Here is a 21,387-nt window from a genome sequence, read left to right on the forward strand (position 1 = left end):
AGACAGTCAAGAACCAAAATGAGAACAAAAATCCTGAAATAAAAAAGAGAGAGGCAGCAAGAGAGAAAAGTAGGGAGAGGGAAGGAGAGAGAGGGATTAGAAATAGAAAGAGACAGAGAGAGGGAGAGACAGAGAGAGGGAGAGAAAGAGAGACAGAAAGAGAGAGATAGAGGGAGATAGAAAGAGACAGACAGAGAGTGTGACTAAGAGGGAGAAGGGAGAGGTAGAGGCAGGCAGAGAGAGAGAGAGAGAGATACAGAGAGAGACGCATCTCAGTCCTTGCTCGTTATTAAAGTCTGAGGTCGATGTGACTCACTCCCCTTTCCCTCTCAGTAATGGAATGAATATGGAAATGATCATTTTTCAAACCTCTCGGTGTCATTCGTATTTATAAATCATCATTGACACTCGTAAAAGGAAGCCAAGAGAGCTACAAGGTCACTCTTAAGCATTTCAGACTGTCTCTGCTCAGAGAAGGAGCGCTAATGTTTAATAATGAGATCTAACAGCAGGAAGGTGAACTCACAGACCTCAGACACTGAAAGCAATGAAGAGGAATCTAAAGATGTATTTTGATAGGTCAGTGTTTTCACCTCAATCAAAGTCGTAATAAGCTGGGGCACAGCACTAACTATAACTTGAACCACTTCACTAAGTATCTAGCTGTATAACTGTGTCTGTGGTGGGAGATATATGTGCATTGTGTATCTTTTAGCCAGACATATAAGGCGGTAGTGTAGCATAGTGATAAGAGGCAGGGTAACTGAAAGATTGCTGGTCTGATTCCCCGCTGGGTACTGCCATTGTATCTTTGGGCAAGCTACTTAAGCCAAAAGTGCCTAAGTAAACATTCAGCTGAATAAATGGATAAAATGGCCCCGGGTAAGAGCGCCTGCTAAACGACAATAATGTAATGTAACTTGAATTGCAACAAATATCCAACAATGTAAATGGACACCACGGGAAAGTGTAAGTAAACCTGACCAAGCCAAAGAGGGAAAACATGGAGAATATCATACGGAGTTGTGCTATGAGCAGACAATATTGCTACAGGTGACTGATGAACTTAATTCTACAGTCACCTGCAGGAAATGTTATTTATACTTTCAGAATTTTCAAAGTCACACACAGCTCCCCCAGCAGGGGGCGCAGGAGGGAGCAGGTCATCAGAGGTCTCTGTCCGCGCAAATGTCAAACAGGGACACAGCATGCCTCCCCCATCTGGCCTTCCCTTAAACCAAGCCTGGGCTTAGAGGCCTCACAGCGAGTGGGACCAGATGCCCTACACCTTACAGATGGAACGTGACACACGATTGTAGATCACGTCTCATCAACATAAAGACTTTGGTCAGGCCAGTTGGCTGAGCATACTGAGCAATCAGTAATCAGTGACAGCTGCTGATGGGGTGATGGGCCTCCCATCCAGTAGAGGGGGGTAGAGATCAGACTTGGTGGGTGCTCTGGTGGACAAGGCCCTACCATCCTTTCCAATACTGTCTGTCAGTGTATCCCTGTCAAACTCCCCAGCAGCTAGAGGAGAGGTGACATCTGTGAACCCCACCTCCACCCACACACACACACACACACGCACACACACACACGCACACACATGCTCACGTGCATATGCACACGAACACATACACAACTAGTGCCATGACATTTGGATCACCTCATGTCTCCACTGGTAACCATGTGACTCACAAGCCTCTTCCATTTCCGTCAGTTTCCACTTCTATGAGGTTTTTACCTCAATAAACTCTCTAAGGCCCAAACCTAATCAAATCCAGCCACAGCATTAGTCAGAAGCCACACAAAATCATATCTAAACCAGGATATCACCTCTTTGGTTATGGTGGCTTTTTCCCAGCATGCTTATTTGATTCTTACATTACATTTGCTTAGTAGACAGATCTCACTCTGAGTCATTAACATAGCTGACAGTTTTTACGTTATCCAAACTGGCAACCTTTGTAACCTGGGTTACAAAACCTTGCTATGTCCTGCTATGCTTCACTGCTGCCATTCTCAAAACCTTTTACTGAGATATGCACTAATACATGCAGCATCTTAAATCATGCGCTGAACCAGATCAGCTCAAAAACACACATGTAAATGTATTCAGGAAAGGCAGCCATCTTTCATAATCTGTATGTACTTGTCTGATTTATATGTCAAACTTAAATTAAAAAAATGAGGGGCTCCAGCGTGGCTCAGACAGTACACGGCTGTTCTTAGCATGAATGGAGTCCTACGGCCATTTTTAAAGCTCGCGTGTCACTGACGGGCGATGACCAGGAGTCCACAGCAGCGGAGAGCACACTGGCTTCATCCCAGCAGGGATAGGGGTGGGTAGGTCAGCCAGGGCTAGCTCATCACACCGCTGACACCTGTGACTCACACGGGCACCTGCAAATGACTTAGATATTGTCAGGGTTTGGATATCCTCTGTTCAGAGTCTGCCCCCTGGACAAGCAGAGTGAAAGGCAGAAGCACTGGCGTGTATGTGCATTGGATGACTGCATGAGCCTTCTCCCTGCGTTTACACTTTGGTGCAGATGCTCTGTGGAACGAGCTTCACGTTCAATAGTATGTTATTGTCAAGAATACTGAGACAATAAAGGGGATATCAGATACCAGATGCACCTGTTTAAACATTCTGTAGGGAGGGCTGCAAGCAGGACTGACCGGAGCAGAGGGTGAATCTCAGTGAGGCCTGGTGAGAGCTGTGCATTGTCTCACTCTGACCGGCCCCATTCTGATGCCTTCTAGAAAACCGTGCCCTTTCATTCTCTTTAGAAGTGTCTTTCTTCCTGATAGGAGTGCCTTTCATTGAGTATTTGATAGATCTTTCAGTTTATCTGAATTGTTGATGAAATACCGAGACCCCAGAAACATTTTTGTTGGGAAACTTCTGCAGCCGTAACCCAGTGCGGCTATCTACATTACATGGTGGAGTTCATTCCACCACTGGGGGACCAGTACAGACGGGGATCGGATCGTGTCTGAGATGAGCGACCCCGTCGAGATATGACAGCTGCTACCCCAACACCCCTCAAAGATCACCTCCTCAGACATCCTTCTGGAGTTGACGCCACACCTTAAAAACACTTAAGGCACGATCCTGTTCAGCAGATCAACCTGTGCTCGCTGGCTTTTCACAGTGTGCGGTTTCAGCCTGTTTGGCCGTACCTGACCATTGCTGAGGCTGAGGTCAATGAACTGCTTTCAGCCCCCCCCCCCCCCCCCCCCGCAGCATGTGAGCGCAGCAGCAGTAACCCTGAGCAACCCTGACAAAGCGGAGCGTGTCCTGAGCTGACCCTCTCCTCTTGTCAATGAAGCTTAAAGTGTTTAGGACTTACAGTGAGCGGGTGGGGTGGGGGAAGGGGGCGGGGGAGAAGGAAGGGGGAATAAACCACCTTAGTGTGGCCTGAGAATGTCTTGAAAAGCACCTGCCTCCGCCGACCTCCACCAGGGCTCAGGTGAGATGCGACCTCATCGCCTCCTGACAGCAACGGATCCCTACCTATTCCGGATCATCACTCTGTGTGTGACAGACACAACCTGCTTAACAAAGCCGTGCACAGTGCACAGCCAAAACTGATTCCCACAATGCATATGAAACACACCAGAGCAGACACACAGAGAGGGAGACAGTGGCTGGCAGACACGCACATACATACACACACACACACACACACACACACACACACACACAAACACACACACACAGACGCACACACATGTATACACACTCACCTATCCTAGCAGCCTTGATGACAGGGTTATGTGTGTGTGTGTGTGTGTGTGAGAGAGAGAGAGAGAGAGGGAGAGAGAGAGAGTGTGTGTACGTGTGTGTGTGTGTGTGTGTGTGTGTGTGTGTGTGTGTGTGTGTGTGTGTGAGAGCATGGATCCTGTTGGGTGTTTTCCAACAGAACGTGTCTGCCTGGTGGGGGCTCAGACAGTTATGTGCGATTTCTCAACATGGTGCAACCATGAGAAACAGCTTGTCAGTCACTGAAGGAGGAGCTGAACATGCTAATCTTCAGCTCTTCGCCAAAGGGGAGCAAGGGGGGTGGGGGTGGATTGGGGGATCCAACACTGTAAATGAACGAATTATGTGGCATTCATCACACAAATGACTCTACATCGAAAAAGCCACCCTGCTGGTAAAGGAACCCACTGCAGACGGCTCTTCCGTCCTGGCGGAAAACTGCAGTAACACGAAACACAACTCTTCCTTAAGGCAACACAAAAAAAGGGGACAAATTTATTTCGAACAGGAGTTCATTCTGTCATGGCAGGGGCCAGCAATTTGTAGCCAGATGTGGAGCATGTGTGTGCTGCAGTTTAAAGGCCTCTGCATTGTACCACACACAAGCCCCCCAGTATCCTTACCCTCACAATTCACTGTTGTTTCTACTTGATTTAAAGCCAGTTGGAGCCATCTTGATTTAAAGCCATTTAATCTGAAGTGATTTCTGGACTTTTATGTAGCACTTGATAACGTGCCATGAAAATCCTACGGTTCATGTGATGAAGTAGTGGGATATTAATATATGACAAAAAAAATCAACCATTCATATGCACAGCCGTTTGAATGAAACGCCCACCCCCCAGCTAATTACCATAGCCACACTGTACATACATAACTGTACTTTTATGATCATAGTTACAGAGGCACAATTAGAATATGTTTATTTTTAGTCAATTTCAACCATGACAAGAGACACATACACACACAAAAATAGACACAATTGAGCAACTCAAATGAGCTGTATAATTACTGAGTTTCACTAGTGACTTAGTTGAGCGCATCTGGTGAGTTTTTCCCTCACTGGCGATCCGCCAAAACCCCTTTCCCATCCCTCAGTTTCTGGGGATGTCTAAGCCGGGTCCCACTGGGTCTACACATCCCAACAGTCAATATTCAAATTCTGACCCACGGCAGCAATGTCAGATTCGGCTACAAGAGAAACAAAAGTGGACCCTTCGTCTTTCAGCGGAACATCAATCACGCACCCTGGATTAGGGTATGGTTGCCACGGCAATGCAAACAGACCAGGCCAGAGCAGACCTCTCCATTATCAGCCCCCCCCGCCCCCCCCCCACGCCCCACCACCCCTTTCCAGTGCCCCTCTGACTCGCTCGAACCCGGGCCGCTGTCCAGACGGCCTCCGCCTGCCATGCCAGCAGACGGAAGATTAAATATCCTGTGCCGCGTGGGGACACCGAGGGAGAGGGGAGGATAATTCCTTGTTTCCACAGCTGGTAGAACAGGAGGACACCTCACTCCTGCTCTCTCTTAAACCAGGGGAGGGGAGGCTCACCCCGCACCTCCCCGGCTCTGAGCAGCAGTGTCCCCGAGAATCACGGACCGACCCAGCGTGAGAGGGGTTACTGGCCCGGAGCGAGAGAAGTACGGGTCTGGGGAGCTGGGTCTGGTACTGAAGAACAAAGACTGACATCACTTTCCCTTTGTCTCAGTTCCTGCCTCCCCCTCTCTCTTTTCCCACAGATTCTTTATATATGAACCAGATAAGCGTGAGTGGGGTTACCGGCCCAGAGTGAGAGGGCTACAGGTATGGGAAGCAGGGGTCTGGGACTAACAGATATTGAGACACATCACTTTCCTTTTCTCTCTGTTTTTCCCTCCCTTCCTCACACAGAAAATGCACAGATTCTTTATATATCAGCTATATAATGTGTTTTACATTGAACAGTCTGTCTCCGCCATTGCTGAAACTACCAGTCCCTCTGAGTTGCTGGCTCCATACGAACATTCTCGAAGGGCTGGGGTCTAGAACAGAACATCCACAGTCAGCATAGAAGCACAGACGGCACCGGAAACCTCCCGTTACCGTCCGCAACCTCCGCGACGGAGCAAGGAAGGACCACGAGAGCTGAATATCTGGTCATAATAAATGGCGGCGGTGAAGATGTGTTTGGCTGTAATCAGATCCAAGCACAGCTGTGCGGTCCACTTTACGAAGGAGAAGCATAGAAGCGTTTTGGGGGGGCAGGGGGGAGGGGGGGTTACGGATTAGAGTGAAGTGATACTGCCAAGTGGTTTAATGCATTAGAGACCTGTATAGAAGGTTCCAGACTCGAGTCTCAGGTTGGGCAACGCAGCTGTACCCTTCGGCAAAGTACTTCACCTGAAATTGCTCAGTAAAACTTTGCTGTATTAAATGAAAAATATGTAAAAATGTAAGCTGAGTGAGTCACCCTGGACCAGGGCCCCTGCCAGGCAAATTAATAATATAACAATCTGGATAAAATATAATACTGCAGTATTAAGTTAAAGAGGTCCTGACAGCGGGAAATTGCCGTCTCTCTTAAGTGGTGATGGATACAAAGACACTAAATACCGGGTGCTTTGTCCCAGCGTGTCTCCCACAGCAATGCACATAGATCACAGAGGAGAGTATCACAGCAGAACTATGTGACCCTCAACAGCTAACAAATTCACTTAAATCTATTTTAGAAATTCATCACAGCATAATTAAAAACAGTTGAGAGTGAGACCATAGCTTTACATTAATTCATATTACTCGCTTTTCAGAATCTCAATCAAGAAATAACATAAACCTTTAAGGAAAAATGTCACTTATCGTTAAAGTGAAAAGGCTTTGGTGTCCTGAACTTTTAGAAATAAAGAGCATGTTTAAAGAGGTGTTCCTTCTCTGTTGTCTACACTACGTTTTCTGAACGAGAACTGAATGAAAACTGTTGTGTCAGTAACTTGAGTAAATTCATTTCCTCGGATTTTGCTCTTGAAAGTTAAGGTCAGCTCGCGATGCCGGAGGCGGGAACTCCGCCTGAACTCTCCCTCTTTCCTCACGACCTCTCCTTCCTTAGAGTCACGCTGCAGAAAAACCCCTCCCATCTGATGACCTCATTTTTCCCTGGCCTTTTGTGTGAGGCTTTTTCTGTGAATTGTGACTGCCCCCCCCCCCCCCCCCCCCCCCTTTACATACAGTAAGGCCTCTTACTTCCCAGGGATGAAATCCGATTCTCGGCATGGATATCTCCTGGTCATTGCCTCCTGGAGGTTTGGATGTTAGGCCGCATGCAACACATCAGTGTTACAGTACGAAAGTGCATAAATTTACCCTCGGGCCTTCTCAGTCAAATCACTGAACCATGTACTCAACAGAGTGGGAGACAGGAGAAACTCTTCCTCGATCAAAAACACATGAAACAGCTGAACTTAATTCCTCTGGATATATTGCCTGAATGAAAGAATACTGTTTACCCTAAATGTTATGGTTGAAGCCTGTTACCTATGGAGCTTTCAGGCAAAATTGATTTCATAAACAACATGTGTGTTGTTTATGACATGTGTGATGAACACAGCAAAAAATTAAACAAATAAAATCTACAATCACTGTCTCCCTGACTCTACCTGAACATAAAGCATGCACAGAAAATACAGCCTAGGCTTGGAACCAAAATCAATACAAACCCACAACAAGCTGTATTCATTAAAAAGGATTATCATACGTTTCTTAAATACAAATAGCTTTTTATCTCAGCCGGAGGCAAACAGGATTTAGGTTCTTCCACTGGTCTGCATCGTTTTGTTCTTTTTTTTGGTGGGGTGGGGGGTGGGGGGGGGAGGGGGGGAGCAGGCAGCCACACAAATTATCCTTACATGTTAATAAGGCGAGGGGTGATTTAGAATACACAAATCCAAAACCGGCCCATGAAAAGAACTGTGGGAAAAGGGGTTGTTTACGGCAGCTGCAACACCGCCCCCTCCCGCCGTATACACCCCCCCAACGATCCCCTAATGCCCAGCTCTCTCTTCTCTCCTGCTGTCTGCGTCACTGTGGCGTCAATTAGTGCGTTACATGTCACCGTCAGTGAACATTTACATATCTGGCCAGTTTCTCTTTCCCCAGACACCTTTCAGCGTGTGACGTGCGGTCTGGTTTGCCTGTTTCAGCACAAACGCCGGGCGGAAAGCAAATAACTGCATCCTCACAACAGACACGAACAGAGATTCAGATGCTAATGAGGACAGAGGAGGCCACAGGAAGTTTTGCTGTTGTTTTATTTTTCCTCTAGATTTTTTTTTTTTTTTGTTTGGCCTCTAGGAGACAGGGCCAATGATGGTGGCATGCTTCTGGATTCTGAAGTACGTGTTAAAGTCAAAGAACCACACTGAGGGAGCTCATTGCATCCACCATAAGAGAGGTAGCACACATTTACATGGTCCATAGGGAAATGTATCAAAAATCAAATTTGTATAAATCCATACGCACTTGGTGAGGATGGCGTGGGATATAACTTGAGAACTGAGTGATCAAAGATACTAAACATGCAGGTCTTGAAAAGTTTTGTGCTCATTTGTAGATATAAGCCCAGACCCCAGACTTAACCCCAATAACTGCCGTTTGGAAAGGATTTGCTATGATTGTTGTTGAAATATGTTGCGTGGATGACGAAAGTGTTCATTGCAAATAAAGCAGAAGCAGCAGAGAGAGAGAGGCATATAAAAAGAAAGACACAACGGCAACCCCATGACGCTCACCAAAAGCTACAGTGATCTGGAGTGCCGTGATTCGGAGCACGAGCGCAAATGCCATTCCGCTCAAGCCGATATGTGAGAATATGAGAGTATATGAGGGAGCACCTTCAGAAATCCCCTCCCTGCTGAGGAAATGAGAAACAACAGCCTCATTTCTCATCACAGCGAGCCCGCCCCCCTCTTCTTTGACTCCGCGTCACTTGAAAAGAAAAGGAAAGGAAAACTGGCTGAACCAAAGTCTGGAGGATGCAGCCCTTTGTGATGTCACAGTTCCAAAGTGCACGCATCACCTTCTTCAGGTTGCTTCAACTGCAGGCCGCTGCTGCCAGCTCCCCTCCTGTCACCCCTGAAAGCATGTGGTGACCCACGGGGGGGGCTGAATGAATTGCCAGGGCCAAGGCTGGCTGTCCCGGCCGTTATAGCTGGCGGTCACGCCCGCGCTGACTCAGCGGGACGCCCACTCTATCGCTCTAATGGACCCCGCCAAAATTTAATTAACAGAAAAGTGCAGCACCAGGCCTGACGATTCAAAGGGACAGAAGGGAGAGCAAGAGAGAGAGAGAGAGAGAGAGAGAGAGAGAGAGAGAGAGTGAAGGAGGGAGATAAAGGGAGGCAGAGAGACAGAAAGAGAATGTAGCTCGTTTTGTGTTTTTATTTGCATGCTCGTCTGTGCCTGTCTGTACGTCCAATTTACACACGTGTGTGTGAGCATGTGTGAATTGCTCTGCACTGCTGCCATCTCCTTATTATCTCAAGCCCCGTTTTCCTTTTGCTTGTAAATTTGGCTCAGCATGCTGTGTTTTATTAGCTGTCAGTAACAGGCTGCGGTGCCACTTTATGTGGGACAGGGGTAGGACACAGACCTGCACGTTTAGCATGCACGGTTAGCCACGTGCGTGACACGGGCACGTAACAAGCCAGACTGTTAACTCAACAAACAGGCTACAACTAGACTGAAAGCAAAAGTTTGCAGTGCGGAGTAGCGGTTAAGCAACTGGGCTTATCGACAAGAAGGGTGTGGGTTTGATATCGAAAGACAGTCCTTCATCAGGTTGCTTGGAATGAGACCCCTTTTCCGTGTGACATATTGAGTATTTGACATAGCTACCAGTCCACTTCAGGTCTGAGCAGTGAATTGCAAAGAGGTTTCGTGCAAACACGCACACACAGACACACACGCACATGCATACACACCCATACTCATCGGTCGTTCACTGAGGCTTCCCCATACCCAAACAGCAGGTGTGCTCTCTAATCATGATGTAAACGAAGACCTCATCAAAGCCCCGAAACAAATAAAGCATGCGCAATGGCCAGGGCCCTCCAGGTTGAGGGGTGAGGACAATGAGGCCGTTGTTGGATGGCATGCGGACACAAAGAGTCCATTCTCACAAGTCAGCCAACGCTGCTTTTCCACTTTTCCAGAACAGGGGTGGAAATGGTCTGACCCGTTATGAATCCTCCCCTCCTCAGAGAGGAACTTGGTTTAACCCGTTTGGAGCCAGTGCATGTGCCTCATGCCCTGTACCCACAAGCCAGTCTGGAGGATCTCAATAGGGAATAAAAAAGGGGACTCAGATGGAACTGGTAAACCTGACATGGGCGCAAGAACAACGCAATCACAACGTAATTACTGGGTGATAAACATAATCTCTCCACAGCACCCTGGCAACCGTCAATACTATCATCTTTGTTCATGACAGGGTCAAGTGGTAAAGGGTATAGGTACCATCAGAGTGTCATCTGCCTCCCTCCCACAATGGCAAAGCGTTAAAAAGGCACCAAGCGTGGTTCAATGACACGATGAAACCCAAGACAATCGCATGGTTGGCCTACACCAAGTATTTGCAAGTCAGCCTTGAAACATATATAAAATAAAAATATAAATAATTTATGATGTAAGACAGGTATCTAAACAGAGATACTACTATAGCAACAATGTCATATGTAAATTTATTACAGCAAAACAAAAAATTACAGCTGTTTTGCACCACTGGATTTTTGATTTACATTTATTTTCCACTTCTGAACTTAACTGAACAACTATTTATTTTAAAAAATGATTCCTTACACCTTTGTAAGGAAAGTGTTGCATTTGAATTGTATTAACAATTGAAGAGCTTTATGTATTTATGCTTTATTTTATTATGTTTTACATTTAATTTAGCAACAACAAAATTATTATTAAAATTATTATTGGTAATAGTAGTAGTAGTATTTCAGAGATCACTATAATACACATAAGTGAAAAGCTGTACTTCCATGCTGTCTGTGGTTACATGTGTGAATAGGATTATATCAGAGTGTTGGGACAGTGCTCATTTATAGGTAGTGTGGAAGGTGTCCCTACTTGACTGTCAGAACAGCACCCTTGTCACACCCTCAACTCATTAAAGACTTACTCCCAGCCCATTTGCCGTTTGCGCTATGTGTGCCAACACTGTTAATATACCACAACCTATTGAGACACGCCTCTTTGATGCCAGCACTTGCGTCTATGTGTACATTTGAATGCTGCGTTACCACCGACTAAATATTTAAATCCTCCTACTGGAAGCAAAAAATATGTTCAGAAATTGTGAATTTGGGCAGGTTTAGCAGAGAGATCAGAGCTGAAGACACACATTAAGGAGATTACCTGATTCTGCTGTGCAATCAGGTTTTGGGGACATTTACAGCGTTCGGTAATCTGAGGCCCGTATCCGAGCTCTTTAATCCAATAAAAGAGAAGAGAAAAAAGGTTCAAAACAAGGTCATATCTAATAATATTAAAGCCGCTCCTGTGTCTCCCATCACTCAAACACTCCGACAGTAGCATTGTGATGTGTGTACCTTGTGTGTGTGTTGAAGAGAGAGAAGGAGAGATATAGACTGTGTTTATATAATAGATACCAGACTATGTTCATACCAGAGATACAAGCCTGCATTTATGTCAGAGATACCAGACTGTGTTTATATAAGAGATACTAGACTGTGTTTATATCAAAGATACCAGACTGTGTTTATGTAAAACATACCAGACTGTACATGAGTCAGATACCAGACTGTGCTTATATCAGAGATACCAGACTGCATTTATAACAGAGATGCACTGTTTTTTATATCAGAGAAACTTAGTCTGCGCTGAACACATTTGAATCTAGAGCACTAACTTTTGATGTCTTTAACACAGTCTTTATTTTTACTATTTTTAAAATTTTCTATCAATCACCTCCTACAGACTCTGGCCTGAATACCTGTGAATGATCCAACAATTCAAAATATGAATTAAGCCAATCCCTGCTTCTGTGGAAGAGGGGACAGTGTTTTATTGCACACTTGGAAAATGCAGACTGCTTTGCATCTCTTGCCTTTCCTCTGAACTTTTATATTTGAGTAACAGAGGCTCGCGATCAAAGCTAACTGCGGTAGTTTGGACAGACAGGAGTACAAATCTCTTTAAGAGCTCAGAGGAAAACAGGCCAGACGCCCTGGCAGACAGTAAACACACACAAAACCTGTCTACCATGTCCATCTCTACCATGAGGTCACCTAAGGTAGGTGTATAACAAATGTACTGTCTACCAGTGTACCAGGAATGTTCCACATAGTTCTGATCTGTGCTGAATTATCTTTCTGAGCCAGCAAAATCCCATTGAGTCATATTGTAAAGCCTTTTCTCTTAACAGCTGCTTTTACAAGAATTCCTGAAACACTTACATTGTTTTCCTCTCTTTTCTCCTCCTTTTTTTTTTGCTTCGAAAAACTCCACGTTCTCTCACTCACCCCGTCACAGAACGATCTGTCACAGCACACTCTACCACATACTCCACGGTGGCATGCTCTTTCGGCCCTATCTCAGCACGTTCTATCCCAGCATGCTCTGTGCCAATATGTTCTCTCCCAGAATGCTCTGTGCCAATATATTCTATCCCAGCATGCTCTATGCCAATATTCTCTTTCCCAGAATGCTCTATGCTAACATGCTCTACCTCAGCATGCTCTATACCAATATATTCTATCGCAGAATGCTCTATGCTAACATGCTTTTTCCCAGCATGCTCTATCCCAATATGTTCTACCTCAATATGTTCTCTCCCAGAATGCTCTATGCTAACATGCTTTTTCCCAGCATGCCCTACCCCAATATGTTCTACCCCAATATGCTGTATCCCAATATGTTCTATGCCAATATGCTCTATCCCTGCACTCTCTATCACAGCATGCTCTATGCCAATATGCTCTATCCCAATATGCTCTGTCCCAGCATGCTCTATCACACACTGTACCATAGGATGATCCATCACACACTGTACCACAGGATGATCCATCACAGCATACTCAATCACTATCCCCCCCCCCCCCCCCCCCCCCCCCATCCCCCATCGGCGCTATCCCATCATGCTTTTTCAGCTGCGGTGCAATACACTCAGCTGCATTGCATTCTTTTCCATCAGGAAAAATCAGATTATTGAATTCTTGCTTATGAATGTTTATTTTTTCACATTATTAAACAATTCATAAAGAAAAAAAAAAAAAAAAAACACGAGGACATTTATCAATAGTGTGCAGTTATTTTATTTACGTTTTTTACTTTTGGGTTTTGGCATTGCCATTTTTTAATGAGACTACATCTTCATTTAATTGGGTGCTCATGTGTGCATGCTTATGAAATGTGCAGTTTTGGGCAGTGTATTTGCACATTGGTAACTATTTCAATACAGGAATTGCACCACATATTTCCACGGCAACGCGTAAACAATGAGAAACAAAATGAAATCCTTACAGTTCATTTTGCTTCCGAGAGATGCACCAGTAGGCAACAGGCTAGAATTTGAACATCAAATGTCTCAGGCCTCAGAAATATTCTCCTCCAGCCTGACTAGCTGCTAACTGGAAGAAAATCACTGTTTGCTTCCGAGGTCAAACGCCTAAAGTTTGCAACCTTTGGCCTTCCCTCCTCCGCAGATTGCTCCTGTGTGGCTTCCACTCTAGTCGTATTTGCACTACAATACAACATCCCTCTGTACAGGAACACCTGCTGTGTGTACACCTGCCAGCTGGGTAACCCCTCTGCTACTGAGGGAGCAGGGACCCCCGAACATGACCCCCCTCACTTCCTGCACCACACCCACCCCAGTGTGCTCCGACAGAGTGCTACAGTGTCATGTGACCTCTGAAGACCGCAGTTCACTCTCCCTCTGCTCCATCCTTCAGACTCCGAGCTAAGGCGGCTACGACTGAGGGCTTGGGGAAAAATTAAAAGGTTTGTAACACGTTGGGTTGGGGTGGAGCGGGGCGGCGACCCGCTCTGTGTCAGCAAAGCCCCCCCCCCCCTTCCCTTCGGTATTCAGGCGAGGCGGGATGAATGACGGCAGTGTTCAGTCAGGAAGTCAGTCTGCAGGCTTTCAATGCCCTCGCCGGGCTCAAAACGGCCCAGAAAGACTCAACAAAAGAGCTGGAGACAGAACAGACTGTTCTCCCCTCTGAAGAAAAAGAGTTTGCCCCCGCCCCAAAAAAAGAGTTTATGGATCCAAGGCATCACAGCTCAAAAGCCGTGGAGCTGCAGTGGCCGATGAAATGTGACAGCATGAGGCCTAAATGCGGATGGACCTGCACATTCATTTCTGAAGTCTGAAAGGTCATGCACTTCAGCCATCTTTTACGATCTTTAAGATCTTTGAGATGGCTGCCCCAGAAATGGAAATTATCCTCAGTATCCCTCTCTGAACTGAGGAGTAAATCAAGGTTTTAAACCCAACATTAAAATAGACACACTTCCCTAAATGCATTAACTTGGAGCTCGCATTGCCCTGGCAACAACACAAAAGCATCCAGTACAACTAATGACACACCAAAGTAATCAGATGTACAGCATGTACTGTACCCTGTGCATCTGACCACACTGGCAGCGGTTCTCTGATCTCCTTCCTCCAAAAACAGGGAAGGAAGTAATGAAAGAAAAAGAAACACACAAAAGGAGAAACTGCCAGGATGCGTGGTTCAGTGTGAGAGGCTTCTTAAGTGTAAACTGTTCGGAACTTTTTTTCAGCTCTGAGATAGCCACCTGCATTGTGCCCAGGCATTTTGCCCAGGCCATTGAGCAGTATTCCGTTTGTATGTATGTGTGTGCACCATGCAGATTGGAGGACATGACTGTGGTATTTTGGGGACCAATCAGGTGGCAGACAGGTATGATGGGATATGATGTCAGAATAGGGTGGGGGAGTTTCTACAACACTCCCACCTCTCCACACCTGTCCCTGACCATTACCAGTCATGAGAAATACCCAACTGCCATCAGCATCTGAACACGTTGTCAACATCTACAGAAGGTCGGGTGGGGTTAAACGTGGAGAGATAGAAAGAGAAAAAAATTATAATAAAATGAAAGTTTCTCTTTCTTTCCTTCTTTTTTCCTCCTTGGTCCATCTCCAATATGTTGGTCCATCTCTATTACACATACAAAATCACACCTGGAAAACTACAATTTTAACATGGACAAAAACATTTGTGAATCACTTTCAAGTTGGCCCAGGTCTGAGTCCAGCAGCATCATCAGCCACTCATTGGCTTTGGTTTTGCAGGGATGTTAGATATGTCAGCAAGCTCATAATATGCCAGCCTTTGTGATGTCAAAAAGGAGGCGCCCATCCTCCAGTTGGCGTTTGCCCCACTGTAGTGCATTGTGGAACTGGCAGTGTGGAAAATAGCCATTCATCTGTGTTTGGATGTATCAGAGGATTAAATTTGCCTGGCAGTGCAGCGGGCAATCGGCAATTCCAAGATGGCTGACAAAAGTGGGGAAAAAAGTGGATTAAAAAAATACAAAAAAGTGCTTTGTAAAATGGTTAAGGAAGTAGTATGCTTGTAAGGGCTGTTATGAACATGACACTGTTTGAATTGTCTTTTTGTGTTATGACGAGTTCAGAACTCCTCACACAACTGCTGTCTAAGCAGACACCACAACCCACATTAGTTCACCAGGTTTCAGAACTGAAATGAGGTTGAACGCCTCCACACAGAATTTGTGCATTTTCCGCTCATGGTCACCCTCCTAACTGAAACCAAAATGAAACCCATTTTCCATGTTAAATTCCTACAATAATAATGACCATTAAAATTTATAAGATATAAATACAAAATATTAAAAATGTAGATATTGCTGTAAAAATTTTTTCAAAGACCATGTACTGGAGAAATGCTGTTAAATGACACTAGACAGAGAGGAGTGATTTCACAATGTCCTAATAGCACTGTCCACGGGACAGGGTGTTGGTGGGGATGGGTGTTGCCATGAAGGCTCAAGTCTCTGAATTCTTTCGAACACCTTTAGGGCCAAAACTTCCCTACCGGGACCGGGGCTCCACCCACATACACACCCAGCTACCTCTGCATAACAACACCCTCCTCTCAGCTCCATATAACTCTCCTTCTATCAGTGACTTCATTCTCTATGGCATTACTGTGTAGGAATGAGGGAAAAAAACACAGTGTGGGCAAAAATCCCAGAAGTACAACAATGATAACTCCAGGCCTGCAGCATCCCATTCTTAATTCATATTTCTCCCTTAAACTAAATATCAAAGGTACACAGGTTTCCAATATGCACTCCTTTGCAGCTAAAGTCATTCAGTATTCTCCTGCAGCTAAAAATCTCAAAATCTCTTACAGCATAGTCTGCACAAGGTTACCAGACTTAAGTGGTTAAGTGGTAATAATAACAGTATTGACATGATAAGATCTGAACTAGATGAAGTGGATAACATAGCATCTGCCTGTATCCATCCATCCCATTTCATTTAACCTGAAATCCATAATCCCGAAAAGCACATTGCTCAACCTCAGCATAACTGGTTGTGGAATATTCACAGGCCAGATCCAGATGGACACAGTTTGCTTCCCGACAAAGACAGATAGCCTCATCCACCCTGTCAGTGGCGGTTTTCACAACCCTCAGGTTCAGCATGCTCAGCCCAGGATTCAGCTTGTGGAGGGCGGAAAAAGTAAGAATGACTGAATACAATCCATCATCCCCGCCACAGCCGCATGGATTGCTGAGGGGAAGAAAATTCACCCTTGCAGCATTAACATGAGAAATCCCCAGTCAGATGTAAAGTAGCAAACTAGCTACCGCGCGGAATCAGAAAAGAAACCTTTCGACAAAAAACCAGTGCTTTTCAGATAGATAAACAAAATGGCCACGCTCACCTGAATGGACGAAGTAGGCCAGGAACAGGTCTAGCTCCTTGACGGACACTCCTATGTGGTGGGGCTGCACGCAGAGTCCCGGGTTCGAGCACTGGGGGGACTTGACCAGCCTCTCCCCGTCGGTGCTCTCCAGAGGAACGCCCTTGAACAGAATGGCCATGACCAGGTCCAGCCGCCACACCTTGTCCGCCTGGCGCAGGCAGTCGATGCGCCTCATCTTGCCCTTCTGGTCCGGGTTCGAGAGCACGCAGCACGGCGGCTTCTTCCCCGTGACGGAGAGGGCGAAGTCCTCGCGGAACTCCGGCCGGATGTCCTTCCGGAGCTTGGCCAGGAGGCGCGACGCCCACTTCTGCTTGACCTCCGGCTTCTCGCTCAGGAGCTCGTCCTTGGCCACCTGCTCCTCGTCCTTGGACATCCGCTTCTCGTGCTTCTTGAAGTACTTCCTCTTCCGCGCCTGCAGGTTGAACCAGGTGTAAGCGAAGGAGCGCACGTGCGGGAGCAGGGCCTCGATGAAGGGGTGGAACTCGTCCTGAGCCAGAGAGGAAATACAACATTTTCACAACATTCATAATCAAATGAATACTGACGTCACATACACACTACGCCCATAGTTAAATCCACAAAATGAATCCACGGTATCAAAAATAAGACTGGATGACAGATATGGGCATTTTGGATTTTTTTATGCTTAAAAAAATGTGTAATCTTCATAGCATTGTGCTGAGCAAAGTCATATTTATCACAAATAAAAACATATTTTTTTCCAGAAAACTAGATAGTATACTGTGATATAACAATAATGTTCTGACATATCATTCTGACTCGATTTTCTTGAAAGACATCTTTGGAATTTACCACAAGGAGGTACTAACACACAGAATTGCTCTCATGTTCAGAGCAGTGGCATTTAGCTGGGGTTACACAGGGTCAGTAGAGAGTGTATATATGATGGTACTGCTATTGCTCCCAGGAGCAGAGTGATTAATCTCAAATGCTCAAGGAAAAAATTCAGCTGTCTAAATAAATGAGAGAATGTGTAAAGGTGTTAAAATGTAAGCACTGTAAGTCACTCATTATGAGGGCCTCCCTTAGACACATAAACAATGTTGTGTAAACCAAATGCAGATAAATTAGAGCTCTCTTTTGGTCACCGTTCTCTCACTCTTACTCCAAACATCACACAAGTTTACTGGGTAAAGAGCTACCCTCTCTCTCTCTGACAGCTGGCTCAGAGCCAACCGCTAAGAACAACGTCTGGGCAAGATTCTGATTCACAGTATAGAGGTCGTCCACCTCAGAATATATTATGAGAATGTATTGATTTGTTCCTAACTAAAAGAAAGTTCCTTTTTTACATCCACTTTAGTTCTGAAATCAGGTTTGCCGCAAGACTGCTTTTGATGTGTGCTGCTCTGTGGGCAATTTCACTAAATGCTTCTTGAGAATACCACAGAAACTACGAAGAACAAATATAAAAAACTACATCAGATTTCAAAACTGCAGTTTCTGTACATCTCAGTAGTGTTGTAGCGCTCCTTTCTACATATTTTGACTGACATTTTCCATGGTCTGTAAAACTAAAGGTTGACATATTCCTCTTTTATTTGCATTTATGCACCATAATGTTAAAATATTTACACATTTAATTTAATTTAATCCCCTTTCTCTGCAACACACCTGGTACATGCCTGTTACAGTCAGTATTACACCTCCTGGAAATGCAAGGTGACCCATATGGTTGTATATAGATTCCATTCCACTACTGCTTAAAATCCAGTTTAAGAATTTTAATAAGGAATTATAAATATATAAGATAAAAAAATAGAAAAGAGTATACTAAGCAGGTACTAAATTCCTTAAAAAGCAATATTGTACATGCAACTGAATTTTTCCATGTTATAAATTTTAGGTAATAAGTTCCAGTGTGTAATGACCACATTCCTGGTGTTTCAATATTCAAGATTTCAGTGAAAACAGGGGGAAAAAAAAGCAATTTCCCTACAATATAAAATTTATTTTCATTGTGTACATACAAATTTTTCACATGTTAATCTGGCCATGCAATTAAATCATGTTTTTGGAATATTTCTTCATTATGATAAAAATGTATGAATAGGATTATATATACCCCACTTCATTACAGGTGTGCTTGCAGGAGGAAATAAACCTGCTTGCACTATGAACTACATAAAATGGTCCAAAATATGAATATTAGACAATAGTAATGGTCATGTATGCCAGATCATGCATGTTATTAATGGTCACTTTACACACGCCTTGCACAATCTCACGATACAATATCGTTTCATGTATAAACATAACATACTAAACTCATAAACATATTAAACTCATACGCTGCAAAAGCATAATAAAACATCATCAAACATGTTAACATATCATACAGCGCTTGTAATAATTCGAACTGCCGTGCGCTACCGCCACTAAAAATGGCCGTGTTTACGCGAGGGCTGAATTGGTTCACCTTAACTGACCCCACAGCTCCGAGACGCACGCAAGTTAAATCTATGGAACGGAAATCTCCGGCTACGCGCCCTGGTGCACGCGCACGACCCTCTTTCCTCGCGGTCCACTGCATTTTCCATTTTTTGTCACTCGAGACACGTTTGTAAACACGCAAAAAATATATATAGATATCTTGTTAATCAACCGCAAATTACGCTAAACTGAAAGCGGCATGTGCGCTCAACCTGTTCGTCTTTAAGGCCTTTAACATTTTAACAGGAACATTAGGGGTGTCTAAAGTTTAACTATTAGTCTGTAATGGTCACATTACATATTGGCAAATATCAAAATAAAGAGAAGCGAAGCAAGTGTGGTTGATATTGATATTTTCTAACATCCGACTATCAAACATTTCATAACCACAGGAAAAAAAACAAACAAGGATTTCATCGCAGTCAATACGTCTCGTTTTCGTTTGACATATTTTGCTGGACATATTATACATAACGACAGGCATGCAAACCCTGAATCTATACAAACTTTATTGCGTTTTAAAATACTGGACAAAACGCATGCGGTTCTTGTGCGCATGCATTCAGTTGAAAAGTTTATCATTTCCAAACATGTTTAGCGCGGGACGCTCATTTACCCCTCCAGCATATAAAGCGTTTTATTTTTTATTTTGCCTAATCTCGTGCATAATATACCGAACCAACTTATTAAAATTACAGATATATTAAGAGTGAATAATTCTGTTGACAAACTATATTCTTGAGCTGAAGGCTACTGCGAAAATACGATTTAGAAAGACTTACAGTGGCGGGTAAGCTTGTAACAGTGAGCATACACATGCAGATAAACATACAGCAACTGTCGAAAAACAAACTTATATTTAAAAAAGTTAGATTTAGAAGGTTCTGGTATAAGAACGTCTGGCGTGAAGATATAATCTGTGATTGAACAGGCCAGATAAAAATAATAATTTTTGCCGAGCAAATTATTGACCCCGAACCTGTTTTTATTGATAGGGAATCACACTAAAATATTTCAAACTCATGATGATAAAATGTCATAAAAGATACATGTACGAAAATTTGTTAGTGTACATATGTACGGGACCCGCGCCATCTGACATATGGTGGAGTCCCATGTCTACAGCTATGACAGATCAGGAATCCCACCAACTTCCACACTAAAAGTTCCTCTCAAGGAAAGCTACCGCGCTGTCCCGCCGCGGCCCCGCGGCCAGCGGGAAGCGGAACAAATGCAACACGCACTGTTAATCACGAAGGAAACGCTCACTTACCTGCGTCAGACACAGCGGAGAATACATATCTGTTGTGTTTATATTGCTGATTTTGAAGACGTGTGCGTCTGTGTAAATGTTACGTGTATGTTTGTGTGCTGAATTCTTGTATGTTAGTATTATAGTAAGTGTGGGTGTGTTTCAGTATTTAAGGGGGTGTGTGTGGTGTTCGTGTCCGTATGTGTGTGGGTGTGTGAAAAGAAAAAAAAAGTGAGAGATACAGAAGAGGGGGGAAATCAAGTCCGCTCCTTGATTTTACATTTCCAACTGAGAGCTTCAACCAGTGCTTCTCCGCTCCGTAGAGCTGAACTTTAACCCCGCCTCGAGTTACACCGCGTCCACTCCCCGCACACAAGGACTGTACTTCGCTGTTAAAGCCGTAAAGCAGTGCCTTCGCCGGGGAGAGGAGCAACTTTCATAGCCTTCGGGACTCGGCGACCGAGCGTGCGGAGGACAGAGAACCCCATTCGAGAAAGAGGATAAAACTCGAATCAATCGGCGGACGGTGTAATGTCACGTATTTTCAAGTACTACAAAAATAACTGACAAAGAAGCATCACGTTAGACACTTGTAGTCTTCTTCTCCGTCTGCTAACAGCAACCGCAATCACTGCAGGCTTTCGGGCGGCGCTGGCAGAGCACCCAACTCCGTACCGGATTTAAGCCTGTCGGATTTAGTGCAGATGAAGACGGACGCAGACCCAATCGTGCATTCTGGCACCCGTTAACATGTGTCCTCCGTTTCTGATGTTTTCTCATACATGGCAGTCGTCTTCCTTTTTATCCCGCATGTCGGACACGAGCTACACGTACCGCGTCCTTCACTTTCCCTTTTCTCCTCAGAGCCACAAGCACAAAGTCTCTGGTTCCTGTGTCAACGTGATTCCCTTCAGGA

General features: G+C 44.7%; 1 protein-coding gene across 3 annotated transcripts in view; it reads right to left on the reverse strand.

The window, feature by feature from the left end:
- Positions 1 to 20,824, reverse strand: part of LOC118795482 (nuclear factor 1 A-type-like) — a 44,017-nt gene extending 23,193 nt beyond the window's left edge. For all 3 annotated transcript variants that reach the window (XM_036553977.1, XM_036553976.1, XM_036553975.1), the window contains exons 1-2: positions 20,493 to 20,824; positions 16,724 to 17,252 (exon numbers count right to left, since the gene is read on the reverse strand). In XM_036553977.1, the coding sequence (XP_036409870.1) occupies positions 16,724 to 17,252; positions 20,493 to 20,519 (556 nt within the window). In that variant the 5' untranslated portion in view covers positions 20,520 to 20,824. The remainder of the gene's footprint in view (positions 1 to 16,723; positions 17,253 to 20,492) is intronic.
- Positions 20,825 to 21,387: the final 563 nt, after the last annotated feature.

The sequence above is a fragment of the Megalops cyprinoides genome, chromosome 20 (genome assembly GCF_013368585.1).
Source record: "Megalops cyprinoides isolate fMegCyp1 chromosome 20, fMegCyp1.pri, whole genome shotgun sequence".
In the NCBI taxonomy this organism is placed as follows: Eukaryota; Metazoa; Chordata; class Actinopteri; order Elopiformes; family Megalopidae; genus Megalops; species Megalops cyprinoides.